This window comes from Delphinapterus leucas, chromosome 16 (assembly GCF_059928025.1).
Source record: "Delphinapterus leucas isolate spDelLeu-1000000601 "Yukka" chromosome 16, BTC_Dleu_Yukka2, whole genome shotgun sequence".
Taxonomy (NCBI): domain Eukaryota; kingdom Metazoa; phylum Chordata; class Mammalia; order Artiodactyla; family Monodontidae; genus Delphinapterus; species Delphinapterus leucas.
Window position 1 is genome coordinate 14,137,184 of NC_143144.1, and position 15,161 is coordinate 14,152,344.

General features: G+C 48.3%; 1 protein-coding gene across 5 annotated transcripts in view; it reads right to left on the bottom strand.

The window, feature by feature from the left end:
* LOC115804013 (uncharacterized) overlaps positions 1-15,161 on the bottom strand; it is a 193,969-nt gene that overhangs the window by 171,793 nt on the left and 7,015 nt on the right. The window contains exon 1 of one of the 5 annotated variants that reach the window (XR_016388044.1): positions 2,373-2,533. The exons of 1 other annotated variant lie outside the window; for it this stretch is intronic. Coding sequence is in view for 1 of the 4 variants with exons in the window: in XM_089897508.1 (XP_089753634.1) it covers positions 2,358-2,536 (179 nt within the window). In the remaining 3 variants the exon portion in view is untranslated. Of the gene's footprint in view, positions 1-256; positions 1,033-2,357; positions 5,523-15,161 lie in introns of those variants that run through there. 3 more of the 5 variants (XR_016388045.1, XR_016388043.1, XM_089897508.1) reach the window with 3 other exon arrangements.

Consider the following 15,161-nt stretch of genomic DNA (forward strand, 5'->3'; position numbering starts at 1 on the left):
TCTCCACGGCATATAAGACTTTGTTCCACATTCATGCACCCTGGGGTGGCTGGACCTCAGCCAATAGGGTGTGCTCAGGTCTGCTCCCTGGGTCTCTAATTATCCTGGGACCAATGGGCAATCTGCATACATTCTACTGCTGGTGATGGCAGAAACACATGAGAACAAGCTTCTGCTCACATCACAGCCACAGGAGTTTCAAAACAAGTCACCTACCAAGCCCAAAGTCAAGGGACAGAAAGTCCATGCTACTCACCATGATGTCATCTTGGCTGGAGGCCACTACTGCAGTAAAGTGAAGCATCCAGACCAGTAATTCCACCACAGCTGTGAAGCTGAACACTACCTTACATGCTTATTTGTGGTATTGCTTCCTTCAGAGTATTACCTATGTGGGAGTGCCTTGGACCAGGGGTCAGGTTTAGATATAATGATCAGGGAAGGTAAGTCATGCAGCAAAAATGAGCTTGTAAAGCCAGGAGAACTTCAAGGGGCCAGTGTGAGCAGGAACAAGGAAGTGTGGGGTGGGGTAGGGCGTGGGCAGTTCATAGTGACGTGCGCCAAAATGTGGGGAGAGTTGATTGGGATCTAGAGCAGCAATAGGGGGATCCCTTCTTAGGCTCTTGCAGTAGTTCAGAGCAGGAGCAGTGGAGGCGGAGGGTAGTGATGGGATTTAAATGTAGACTAGGTAGAAAGAAATGGGGGTCAGGCCTGGGCCTCCAGGGCAGGGTGCCTCCTTTACTGAAATGGGGAATACTGATGAATGATAATGCTTTTTGAGGCGTGGTGATCAGTAGTTCTATTTTGAATGTGCTCAATTTGAGATAGTTATTAGACATCCAAGCGTGGATGTATATGAGGTAGTCGTCTGCTTAGCCTTGTGTCCAGAAAAACGGACTGGAGACAGTGGTTTGGAGAGTCAGCACACAGAATTTAAAGCCATAACTTCACTTACAGGGATAAAGAGAAAAAGAGAAAGAGTCCAAGGGCTGAGCCAATGGCACTGCCATCACCCCAGGTGGCGGTGAGATTCGGGAGTGGGGCCTCTTGAGAAAGGACCAAGGAAGGCTTCCCTGGTGGCGCAGTGGTTGAGAGTCCGCATGCCGATGCGGGGGACGCAGGTTCGTGCCCCGGTCCGGGAAGATCCCACATGCTGTGGAGCGGCTGGGCTCGTGAGCCATGGCCGCTGAGCCTGCGCGTCCGGAGCCTGTGCTCTGCCACAACAGTGAGAGGCCCGCGTACCACAAAAAAAAAAAAAAAAAAAAAAAAAAGGACCAAGGAATGCCACCTCAATACAAGTGGGGAAAGGGTGAAAAATGGAATATTGCCTGCCACATCAGTAAACAAAGGATGTCACAGTCATCAGCGATTGCAGCCCTCCAGCGTGAGCTTGTGAGCCCTGAGGAAACTCGGGAAGGAAAGAATATCTACCACCTGGTAGCCATCAGACTGCAGCCACTCCCTAGACTGAGCCCTGAGGAAACTCAGGATATGAAAACACAAGATCCTGGCCCCAGATAGCTGAGGTGCATATCAAAGATATGACGGCAGTGAGCCCAGACTCTCGCATCTTCCCATACCTAGAAAAGCACGAAATTCCTCAACTTGACATATCTGGGTTTCTTTAATTAACAGTCCTCTTTTGACGTTCAGACTACCTGCCCTTTGTTGCAAAACTCATATATAACCTGCCCCCGCCTCCTCGGAGCAGTTCTCCCAGGGTTACTTGAGATGCTGCCTCCCCGGCTTGAAGTCCTAAAACTTCCCGCTGAATAAAACATAACTCTCAACTTTTAGGTGGTGAATAACTTTTTAGTCGACAAGGGCTTCAAGGAAGAGGGAAGGTGAGGTAAACTGGAAAGCTTGGAGATGTGGTGAGAGGGAGAGGGCTGAAACGGGGATTTCTGGTGCTGGGCTTGGCTACTTTAGCCTCTTAACGGCTGTAAGCAAGGCTCCGAGTCCGCTTCTCCAAGAGGCTCTTCCTTCCCCGCATGGTCATGGATGGCGCCACAGCGCCTCACATCATTTAACGAGGACAAAACTCTCCCAGACCACACACACCCCAGTCCCCAATCTCTGGTCCTATGGTCAGAACTGGGCCAGGCTGCCTCTGTCCCTGACAAAGGGAAAGGCCCTCAGGAGGCTCCGTTCTCGGTGCACTTTGCTCAGAGAGCCCAACCAATGTTATTACAGCTTTGTTTTGGGGGACAAGGAGAGGCCAGGGTACCTATGAGAAGCTGACTGAACCAGAAGACACATGAGGCGGAGCCAAAATTTTCACAAACCAACAAGGAGGGGTGCGGGGGAGGGACGGGGCGCTTTGAAGAATCTGTCTTCCCGCAATCTCAGCCCCTCACCTGTTCCTAGTGTACCTGTGCCGGTCTCCCCGCGTGAGGTGGCCAGGAAAGTCCGGCTCTCTCCACCCAGGCTGCTTAATGTCATCATGGGAACACCGTGGGCGGGGCTGAGAAGCGGTTATTGTGACGCTCCAGGATCGGAGCCTCCGATTGGCTGGTAGGGCGGGGGGCGGGGCCATCCGGGAGGGGTGGGGCTGAGAGGCCTGGAGGTGCCAGGTGGGCGGTGGCCGGGAAGAGACCTGTGGATCTAAGGCTCAGGTAAAAACCTCATTGCTGGGGCCTTGCAAAGATAGAGGAAGATGAGACTTCCCTGGCGGCACAGTGGTTCAAGCCCTGGTCCGGGAAGACCCTACAGGCCTCTAAGCCCCCGTGCCTAGAGCGTGTGCTCCGCAACAAGAGAAGCCACCGCTATGAGAAGCCCGCGCACCACAACGAAGCGTAGCCCCCGCTCTCCGCAACTAGAGAAAGCCCGCGTGCACCAAAGAAGACCCAACGCAGCCAAAAAAAAAAAAGATAGAGGAAGATGTATGTCCCTTCTTGCCACTTTATGGGGGCTGCACAGGGACTGAACAAAAATACCCTCCTGCTGGCCACTCCCGATCCGCCCACACTCCGCAAAGAAACTTTTTCTGTAGAACCCATGAAACAGCGAGAAGCAGAGAGCCAAAGACAACCACGGATATCGTTCATCTTTCTCTCAGCCTTCCCCAAAAGGACCAACAGCTGTTTGCCAGCGTCAGTACTGTGCATTAGAGAGAGATAATCATACTTTTCAGGGATTACTGGACACTGGCTCTGAACTAATTTCTGAAGACTCACCATTCAGAGAGTAGGGGCTAATGGAGCACAGGTGATCCATGAAGATTTAGCTCAGGTCCACTCACAGAGGGTCTCTGATGCCACCCTATGGTTATTTGCCCAGTTTCAGAATTGGAATAGACATACGCAGCAACTGACAGAATCCTCACATTGGTTCTCTGATCTGTGGAGTGAGGACTGTTATGGTAGGAAAGGCCAAATGGAAGCTACTAGAACTGCCTCTACCTAGGAAAACAGTAAACCAAAAATACTGTGTTGCTGGAAGGACGGACTTGAAGGATGCTGGAGTGATGATTCCCACCTACAGACCCATTCAACTCACTCATTTGGCCTATGCAAAAGACAGGTGGACCCTGGAGAATGATAGTGAACTTGGTTGTTCATTTTTTCCTGGAGGGAGAAAAGGCCAGAGGTACGAGTCTGCTGATTCATGGGCCATGGCCAATGTTTGGGTTGAATGCTCAAGGATTTAGAAGGAACACAATTGGAATATTGGTGACAGTGAAGTTTGGGGAAGAGGTATATGGATAGACTTCTCTGAACAGGCAAAATAAAGCCACATTTGTGTCCTGTGTGAATGCTCACCAAAGGGTGACCTCAGCAGAGGAGAATTTTAATAATCAAGGGGATAGGATGATCCATTCTGTGGTTACCATTCAGCCTCTTTCCTCAGCCACCCCTGTCATCACCCAATAGGCTCATAAGCAAAGTGGCCACAGTGGCAGGGATGGAGGTTACGTATGGGCTGAACATCGTAGACGTCCACTCACCAAGGCCAACCTGGCTACGGCCACTGGTGAGCACCCAACTTGCCAGCAGCAGAGACCAATACTGATTCCCCAGTATGACACCATTCCCCAAGTTGATTATGTTGGACAGCTTCCATCATGGAAGGAATAGCACTTTGATCTTACTAGAATAGACACTTCATCTGGATATGGACTCTCCTTTCCAAAGAGCGTTCTAGCTGTTCCACTGTGGCAGTTGAAAGATGGCCATGAATTCTTCGGAACTTCTCCCATACTGAAGTGGGGTCTGTGTGCCCTGCCCTTAGATCTGGGCAGGCTCTTTAACTGTTTTGACTAATAGAATACAGAGGAAGTGATGCTAGGCCACCTTGGGTCTCAGGGTTTTATAAGCTTCCACTTTATGTCTCTCAGAACACTCAGCCTTGGAATTCTCAGCTGCCAGGTAAGAATTCTTACTACCCTTCTGGAGAGACCATGTTGAGAGGCCCTGAAACCTCATAGAGAGGGAACTCACTGAGACCAGCTTCTGGCCTTCTCCACTAAAGCACCAGGCATGTGAATGAAGCCATCATGGGCCCTCCAGACCACCCCAGCCATGAGCTGAAAACTGAGTAACCCCAATGCACACTCACGGAGCAAGAGAAGTGGCCACCCTGGGAATTCCCTGGCGGTCCAGTGGTTAGGACTTGGCCCTTTCACTCACGAGGCCCAGGTCTGATCCCTGGTCAGGGAAGTAAGATTCTGCAAGCTGTACGTCATGGCCAAAAAAAAAGAGAGAGAGAGAGAGAGGGAGAAGTGGCCACCTGATAATCAAAGATGTCACTATGGATAACCAAAACAAACAGATTCTATGTTCACTGCTGGCAGCAGAGTTGGAGATGGGGCTGCATTTTCCACGGTGCTGGGCTGGCAGAGAGAGAACTCAGCTCATGGGCAGAGGGCCTGCAATAGGAACAGAGTCTTCCTTTGTCCTCGTTCATGGCTGGAAACACAGATGAAAGAGAAGGTTTGTCCCCTCAAAGAGCTTACATAAAAATAGCTGACACTGATTACCACCTCCCACCCATCACAAGTTCTTTAAACCTTCCTCCAAACACTGTGATGTGAGTAGCATTGTGAGCAGATGGGGAAAACGAGGCCCAGAAACATTAATTTACGCAAGGACACAGGTATTGATTGAACCAGAATTCAAACCCAGCAGACAATCTGTCTCCAGAGTGCCCCCTCTCACCCTTCAGGCTTCACCAGCTTTAGCTGGGGATGAGGCCTGAAAAGGAAGGGACTGGGCGGGATGGGAAGGATTCAGGTGGGTTGACACAGAATGGAGAGAAAAGATGCTCATAAACAGATGGAAAGGCTGGCTGGAGAAAGTGGAAGAATCTAGCAAGGGAAGGGTTAGCATGGAATAGGAAGAGACAGGGGAAGGACAACCAATTTGTGATCAGACTGAACAGAGTACGGAGGCCCAGGAGGAAGGAAGGGCTATGTGGCTAGCAGAGGGATGCAGGAAGAGAGAAAAGGCCCTGACTCAGGGGCACCAAGCATAGTGAGCTGGCCTTCCTTGGGCTCAGGTTGGCCCCAGCCCCTCTGGGCACTCAGGCTCCTCAGATGGTGACCCCTCTCTCTGCCTGTTGGCCTCTTGGCATAAAGAATCCAAAGTCAATAGGGGCGACTTCCCTGGTGGCACAGTGGTTGAGAGTCCACCTGCCAATGCAGGGGACACGGGTTCGATCCCTGGTCCGGGAAGATCTCACATGCCGCAGAGCAACAAAGCCCATGCGCCACAACTACTGAGCCTGCGCTCTAGAGCCCGTGTGCCACAACTACTGAAGCCCGCGTGCCTAGAGCCCGTGCTCCACGACAAGAGAAGCCACCACAATGAGAAGCACGCACACCGCAACGAAGAGTAGACCCCACTCACCACAACTAGAGAAAGCCCACGTGCAGCAACGAAGACCCAAAAACGAAGACCCAATGCAGCCAAAAATAAATAGATAAATAAATTTTTTTTTAAAAAGTCAATAAGGGACAGTCATGGCTTCACATTTGCTGATGAAGTCATCTTTCTCTGGAGCCAGGATCTCTAGGCTTTCGGGGACTAAAACTGAGAAACTAAATCCCCTAAGTGGGTCACTGAGAGCAAGGGCGACACCTTCTTTTACCCCTTGGTCCTCTACCCATTGGGAGGTGACACAGCCTCACGTAATGGGAGTGACTAAGGAGGATGGCACACCACCCTTGCAGGATTAGTCTCTTAGCTGATGCCTTAACCACCCTATGAAAAGGTTCCAGCCTACCGTTGGGCTGGCACTTGCTCGGTATGGTAGATGATGGAACCAGGACATGGGGACTTGCTCACTGCCACGCCCTTTTTTGCTGTAAAGTAGGTTCCTTAGTTATGCAGAATCCCACATAACTTGACGGTTTAAATACTCCCTATGTCCTTGGAGAGTGGAGAAGGCAAACTCACACTCAATATGTGTCACCTCGAGTCAATATGGTCACTGTTCTCCAGAGTGGAGGGATCCAGAGTAATCAACCTGCCACCAAGTATCTGGTTCATCTCCTCGAGGACCAGGGCAATATTGCAGGCTCAGTGTTATCCTCTGTTGCTGGCAGGCTGGAAAATGGGCCATGGTGGCATCCAGGCCAGCCTTGGTGACTGGGAGCCTGTGCTGTTGGGTCCATGTACACCTCACCCCTGCCACCATGGCTGCCTTGTTCACGTGCACATTATGCCAGTGCTGGCTGATGCCAATGCATGAGCCTGCTGTCTACATGGCTCCTAAAGCTTCCTCCATGGGAATGTGACACTCGGACCTTCACACACTGGCTGCAGCAGGTCTTCACTTTGCCTCATCTTGTCTGTCACTTTCCTAGAGATGCCAGAAAAAATTACCACAAACTTACTGACTTAAAAGAACAGAAATTGGACTTCCCTGGTGGCACAGTGCTTAAGAATCACTTGCTAATGCAGGGGACACAGGTTCAAGCCCTGGTCCAGGAAGATCCCACATGCCGCGGAGCAACTAAGCCCGTGTGCCACAACTACTGAGCCTGCGCTCTAGAGCCCGTGAGCCACAACTACTGAAGCCTGTGTGCCACAACTACTGAAGCCTGCGTTCCTAGAGCCCGTGCTCCGCAACAAGAGACACCACCACAATGAGAAGCCCGTGCACCGCAACAAAGAGTAGCCTCCACTCACCACAACTAGAGAAAGCCCACGCACAGCAACAAAGACCCAAAGCAGACAAAAATAAATATAAAAATAAATACATCTTAAAAAAAAAAAAAAGACTCCACGCTTCCACTGCAGAGGGTGAGGGTTCGATCCCTAGTCGGGGAACTAAGATCCCTCATGCCACACAGCGTGGCCAAAAAAAAAAAAAAAAAAGTCAAAAGACTGACCATGCCAGTCTTGGCAAGGATTTGGAGAAATTGGAATGTTATATGCTATTGGTGGAAGGTAAAATGGTGCAACCACTTTGGAAAACAACTTGGTGGGTTTTTATGAAGTTAATCATACACATACTCAGAGGGCAGACAGCAGAAGCAAGAAGAATTACAATCCTGCAGCCTGAGGAACAAAAACCACATTCACAGAAAGACAAGATGAAAAGGCAGAGGGCTATGTACCAGATGAAGGAACAAGATAAAACCCCAGAAAAACAACTAAATGAAGTGGAGATAGGAAAGCTTCCAGAAAAAGAATTCAGAATAATGATAGTTAAGATGATCCAGGACCTTGGAAAAAGAATGGAGGCAAAGATCGAGAAGATGCAAGAAATGTTTAACAAAGATCCAGAAGAATTAAAGAACAAACAGAGATGAACAACACACTAACTGAAGTGAAAAATACACTAGAAGGAATCAACACCAGAATAACTGAGGCAGAAGAACGGATAAGTGACCTGGAAGACAGAATGGTGGAATTCACTGCTGCAGAACAGAATAAAGAAAAAAGAATGAAAAGAAATGAAGACACCCTAAGAGACCACTGGGACAACATTAAACTCAACAACATTCGCATTATAGGGGTCCCAGAAGGAGAAGAGAGAGAGAAAGGACCTGAGAAAATATTTGAAGAGATTATAGTCAAAAACTTCCACTATTATTCAACATAGTTTTGGAAGTCCTAGCCATGGCAATCAGAGAAGAAAAAGAAATAAAATGAATACAGATTGGAAAAGAAGAAGTAAAACTGTCACTGTTTGCAGATGACATGATACTATACATAGAGAATCCTAAAGATGCCACCAGAAAACTACTAGAGCTAATCAATGAATTTGGTAGAGTAGCAGGATACAAAATTAATGCACAGAAATCTCTGGCATTCCTATACACTAATGATGAAAAATCTGAAAGAGAAACTAAGGAAACACTCCCATTTACCATTGCAACAAAAAGAATAAAATACCTAGGAATAAACCTACCTAGGGAGACAAAAGACCTGTATGCAGAAAACTATAAGACACTGATGAAAGAAATTAAAGATGATACCAACAGATGGAAAGAAATACCATGTTCTTGGATTGGAAGAATCAATATTGTGAAAATGACTATGCTACCCAAAGCAATCTACAGATTCAATGCAATCCCTATCAAATTATAATGGCATTTTTTACAGAACTAGAACAAAAAACCTTAAAATTTATATGGAGACACAAAAGACCCCAAATAGCCAAAGCAGTCTTGAGGGAAAAAAATGGAGCTGGAGGAATCATACTCCCTGACTTCAGACTATACTACAAAGCTACAGTAATCAAGACAATATGGTACTGGCACAAAACAGAAATATAGAACAATGGAACAGGATAGAAAGCCCAGAGATAAACCCATGCACCTATGGTCAACTAATCTATGACAAAGGAGGCAAGGATATACAATGGAGAAAAGGCAGTCTCTTCAATAACTGGTGCTGGGAAAACTGGACAGCTACATGTGAAAGAATGAAATTAGAACACTCCCTAATACCATACACAAAAATAAACTCAAAATGGATTATAGACCTAATGTAAGACTGGACACTATAAAACTCTTAGAGGAAAATATAGGAAGAACACTCTTTGACATAAATCATAGCAAGATCTTTTTTTTTTTTTTTTTTTTTTTTTGTGCGGTACGCGGGCCTCTCACTCTTGTGGCCTCTCCCGTTGCAGAGCACAGTCTCCGGAGGCGCAGGCTCAGCGGCCATAGATCACCGGCCCAGGTGCTCTAGCGGCATGTGGGATCTTCCCTGACCGGGGCACAAACCCGCGTCCCCAGCATTGGCAGGCGGACTCTCAACCACTGCGCCACCAGGGAAGCCCAGCAAGATCTTTTTTGATCCACCTCCTAGAGTAATGGTAATAAAAACAAAAATAAACAAATGGGACCTAATGAAACTTAAAAGCTTTTGCAAAGCAAAGGAAACTACAAACAAGACGAAAAGACAACCCTCAGAATGGGAAAAAATATTTGCAAATGAATCAACGGACAAAGGATTAATCTCCAAAATATATAAACAGCTCATGCAGCTCAATATTAAAAAAGCAAACAACCCGGGGCTTCCCTGGTGGTGCAGTGGTTGAGAGTCCGCCTGCCGATGCAGGGGACACGGGTTCGTGCCCCGGTCAGGGAAGATCCCACATGCTGCGGAGCGGCTGGGTCCGTGAGCCACGGCCGCTGAGCCTGCGCGTCCGGAGCCTGTGCTCTGCAACGGGAGAGGCCACAAGAGTGAGAGGCCCGCGTACCGCAAAAAAAAAAAAAAAAAAAGGCAGAAGACGTAAATAGACATTTCTCCAAAGAGGACATACGGATGGCCAAGAAGCACATGAAAACTGCTCAACATCACTAATTATTAGAGAAATGCAAATCAAAGCTACAATGAGGTATCACCTTGCACCAGTTAGAATGGGCATCATCAGAAAATCTACAAACAATTGCTGGAGAGGGTGTGGAGAAAAGGGAACCCTGTTGCACTGTTGGTGGGAATGTAAATTGATACAGCCACTATGGAGAACAGTATGGAGGTTCCTTAAAAAGCTAAAAATAGAATTACCATATGACCCAGCAATCCCACTACTGGGCATATATCTAGACAAAACCATAATTCAAAAAGACACATGGGGCTTCCCTGGTGGCGCAGTGGTTGAGAGTCCACCTGCCGATGCAGGGGACACGGGTTCGTGCCCCGGTCCAGGAAGATCCCACATGCCGCGGAGCGGCTGGGCCCGTGAGCCATGGACGCTGAGCCTGCGCGTCCAGAGCCTGTGCTCCGCAACGGGAGAGGCCACAACAGTGAGAGGGCTGCGTACTGGAAAAAAAAAAAAAAAAAAAAGACACATGCACCCCAATGTTCATTGCAGCACTATTTACAATAGCCAGGTCATGGAAGCAACTTAAATGCCCATTGACAGACGAATGGATAAAGAAGATGTGGTACATCTATACAATCGAATATTACTCAGCTGTAAAAAGGGAAAAAATTGGGTCATTTGTAGAAACGCAGATGAATCTAGAGACTGTCATACAGAGTGAAGTAAGTCAGAAAGAGAAAAACAAATATCGCATATTAATGCATATATGTGGAGCCTAGGAAAATGGTACAGATGAACCAGTTTGCAGGGCAGAAATTGAGACACAGATGTAGAGAACAAACGTATGGACACCAAGGGGGGAAAGTGGCGGGGGGCGGGGCGGTGGTGTGATGAATTGGGAGGTTGGGATTGACATGTATACACTGATGTGTATAAAATGGATGACTAATAAGAACCTGCTGTATTAAAAAAAATCATACACATACTATATGCCTCAGTCATTCCACCCCTTAATATTTACTGAAATTTAATGAAAACATACATCCACACTAGATTTATACACTAATATTGATAGGAGCTTTATTTGTAATAGCCAAAACCTAGAAACAACTCAAATGTCCATCAATGGAAGAACAGATAAATAAAGTATGGCATATCCATGCAATGGAATCTTATTCAGCAATAAAGAGTGAACTATTGATACAGTAACATGGATGAATCTCAAAGTAATTATGCTGATGGAAAGAAGCCAAACAAAAGAGTATATATATTATATGATTCCATCTAAATAAAATTCTAGAAAATGCAAACTAATCTATAGTGGCAGAAAGCACACCAGAGGTTGCCTGGGGACTAGCATTGAGAGGTCGGTGAAAAGGGAGGGATGGATTATAAAAGAGACCAAGGAAACTTTTGAGGTGATGGATATGTTCATTATCTTGATTGTGGTAATGATTTCATGGATATATACACATGACAAAACTCTGCAAATTTTACACTTTAAATTTGGGTAGTTTATTGTCTGTCAACTATACCTGAATGAAGTTATAAGAATAAAAGACCTCACTGATGTGAGACCCCCTGAATCTTTGTAGAATTCATCTCCACCCTTCTGGAATACAAGGCTTCCAACATCCTTCCACACTTCTTGGTCTTCTAGGCCAGTCAACTGATGACATTGATGCTGTCAAACAGTGGATGAATGTGGTGGGCTATGGAATGCCCAGATATTCCAGGTCCTTTGGCTCTCTATCTTGATAGAGGGAGAATTAACATATCTCTGGGGCAACACTTTACATGTATGGTACCGTCCACTCCTAGTGACTGTCCACTGTTCCTGGCCTTCCTTCCTGATACGGATGGTAAGGAGTGGATTTTGCCAAAAGTGCTGTGAACTGTGTGACTGAGAAAACAGTAATCTGCTCCAGCAAAGATAATACATCTGGCACAAAAGCTACAATTGGGCCACTACCTGGTTGAGTAGTGGTGGTCCACTGTCATCCTCCAAGATCTAGCTGGTTTTTGTAGCAGTCATTAAATGGGAATTAGATGGGAAGCACCAACCTGCATCTTTTTGGTCTTCTGGTCAGGTTTGGGGTTGGGGGAAGCAGATTTCAGAGATTTTCACTTGGACTCCCCCAACTATGATAGCACATAACCCACAGTGGGCCAAGGGACCAATGTGATTGTTCTCCAAGTATCAGATATGTCTATTCCAATCATGCATTCGGCACCTGGGAGAATGATCTCTGGCGGGTCCTTGGACACAGTGGACCTCCTGGAAGCCAGACTTGGGCCAGGACTCTATTTATCACCTAGCTCTCAAATGCCCCCAACAAAAACAGGGGGCCACAGTGATGTTTTGGGTCCCCAGGTATCAATGTTAACTTGGACTCTGTGTCCAACAGTCCTTGAAATGTTTAGATTCCCTTTCACGCAGTGGATGGTAACTCAAGTAAACAACCATAGGTGTTTTGGGGAAGAACAGGGGAATCATTACTACACACCCTGCTGTGGGGTCACAGGGTCCTTCCTACTGGAGACCCAGCCTCTCCTTTGGGCACTGGGGTCCAGGAAGGAGACTTATTGAGTTGGCTCCCCTCAGCCTCATGCTTATTCATCTCTGATTTCTGTTGATTGTGTAGATTAAGCACTAACTTCACTGGCTGCCCATCTGTGTTGGCCCTGGGGATAACTTGCTGCGTCAACCACGTGCGTCACCCTCTGCAGTTCGGGTCTCCCTGGCTGCCACACTGATTATCATCATAATTGAGCCCACCTTTCCTCTGAAGTTTGAGCACAGCCCCCTGGTTTCTATGGCTTCGAGCCCTCCTGCTGGTGAGTAGAAAGAACCACTCTAGCACGGCCACTTCACTTCTTCCACTGTCTTCCACAGCACTCTGGCATCTCCACTGCTTCCTCCAAGCTTCCAGGAGCTCCAAGGACCGTGTTGGCACCATCTCCCGGGTCCTCCCAGGATATTACATCCTCTATCATGGAAGAGTGCCCTCACATTAACAAACTCTGCCTGATACAACTTTAGGTTCTGCCCCCTCCCCATCTGGACCCAGCACCCTCAGGACTCCACCACATACTCTCCCAGTCACCTTGGCCAAGTCCTGTAGGCTCTCCAGAGCTTGGTCCTTTTCCTTTCTTACCAAGCCCAACTCTTCTTCAGCCAAGTTTAGTTGAGTCTCAATTCAAGTTCTTGGTGTTGTTGCCAGGAGGGGGGAGGGATGGAGCCTGAGGGGAGGGGAGGCACTTCTGCAGGTGCAGAGGGTTCGTGGAAATCTGAATACAACTGTCTGCTCAGATGTCCCCATGCTAAGCCTCAGGGAACTTCTGTCCCAACACAGGGAGGGAAACTTGCCAAGGCTGAGAGTTCTGTGTCTGCTCCAGCTCTAATTAAGCCCTGGGCCCGATTCTCAGCATTTTCAGCTCTCTAGCAGCAGGAAATAGAGTCTCTTTCAACACAGCCTGGAAGGCCCTCTGACTTTGACACTTCACTATCCGTTCGTTGGTGATGAGTCATCCTTAGCTTTTCGTTGTCTTTTCCTAGTCAATGGTCTCAACAGCAGTCATCCAGTTTCAGACCTTATAATTAGTCCTTCCCCAGGACCTCTCAGAAGCCTGAGATATTGTGTCCCCAGTGCATTTTTTTCCCATTCCAATTCACCCCCTGTGAAAGTGTTAACAAGTTCACCTCTTCCCAGCATGCCAGGGCCATCAATACACTCCCAGCACCAGTGATGGGTGGGGGGAGGTTGTCACCAGGTGGCCAGTTGGCAATGAAGCGCCAGAATCCCATGTAGTGTCAGCTTCCTTGACCCACCCTGGAGCCAACTGCCTTAGGTCAGGATCCCTGGGGAAAAGACTGAACTGGCCACGTGCATGCAGGAAGTTTATTAGCAAGTGTTCTTGGGAACAGTACCTGTGGGACAGGGATGAAAGCAGGATGGGCCGAGGAGGCGTGGCCCAGGACGACTTTGCACCAGTGCACTTGGTCAAGCCCACAGAGCTCTGGAGCTGGGCTGGCTGGTCAGGGATGTCCTGCCTTAAGGCAAGGGAGCCTTTACTCTCCTGCATTGCCAAGTCACTGGAGGTGGGCTGCCCCAAGGGAGGGGACGTGGCTTTGGTCAAAGGCAGTTCCTGGAGGGGGACTCAGCTGAGAGTCAGCAGCAGTCACTATTCCCAGTAGCCGAGGCCATGAGTGCCTCTGTCTGAGGAGGTCTAACCGTGCATCCCAGCCCCTCCTGCCAGTCCCGATTTCGGACACACACGACAGTGAGCGGTAGCTGACAGTGAGCAGCAACTTGAAGCGAGACCTTAGTTCCCTGACAGGTGATCAAACCCTGGTTGCGGTGGTGAGAGCGCCAAATCCTAACCACTGGACCACAGGGACCAGTGGCTAGAGTGTGGGTCCTTGTCTGCCTTGAAAAGAAAAAATTCTGACAAGGAGATGGAAGGCAGAGAGGAAAGTAAAGCCTTTATTAGAAAAGCAGAGTACATGTGGACAGGTGCATGGGCAAGCTCAGCAAGAGAGTCATGCCTCTGGGAAGTTTCAATCCTTCATGAGGGGGCAGTCTTCCGGATCTTTGTTTTCCCTCTGGCCAATTAGCTTGCTTTGACGGCGAGGCTGATTTGCCTCTCGACCCTCCGCTGTGTGTGCATGCACCCCTCAGCAAGATGGATTTTAGCGGAAGGGCCTGGGGGGCTTGGGGGGTGTGTGAAATGACTTATTATGGTCTGGCTCCCCCTGCCTTTTGACCCGTGAGGAGCCTTTCTGAGCATGTGTAACGTCTCCCTTGCCCCAAGGATGGGAAATATATGACTTCTTGATCTTTTACTCAAATAGGGTTTAGCCCCTCTCTGTCCCTGACATAACTGTTATCTTAAAGTGTCCACAGGAAACAAAGCCCGGCTATTTACCCTGTTCCTGTCATTTCTATCTCAAAGTGGAGAGAGGAGGCTGGTCATAAATATCTCTCCTGGAGCCCACCTGCCTCCTGCCCCAGGAAATATAACCAGGAGTCTGGTTGTAAATGTGCAGCCTGGAGCCCATCTTTTTCCTGCCCCAAGAAATGTGAACAGGAGGCCAGTTGTTAATGCCTAGCCTGGAGCCCATCTATCTCCTGCCTCAGTCCTGCCCTGTAATCCCCCAGTGTCCAGCACCCCAGTTGCCCCTGAATATCTCGTCCAGCGCATTCCACCCTGGACTGCACAATGCTGTGGACACACCTCCAATTCCAAATGCCATGAGGGCCAAGGCTGACTCGCAGCAGTTGTGATGTGGAGAAGAGAAGGGAACAGACAGTCAGACTGAGCACATGGTGAGTTTGAACTGTTGTACGGGCATCTGGCTGCCTGGAGCTGATGCTGGGTGTTGGGGAGAAGCTGGAGATGGGGTGGAATAGGCAGGGTGTGGTCAATGGGCAGGG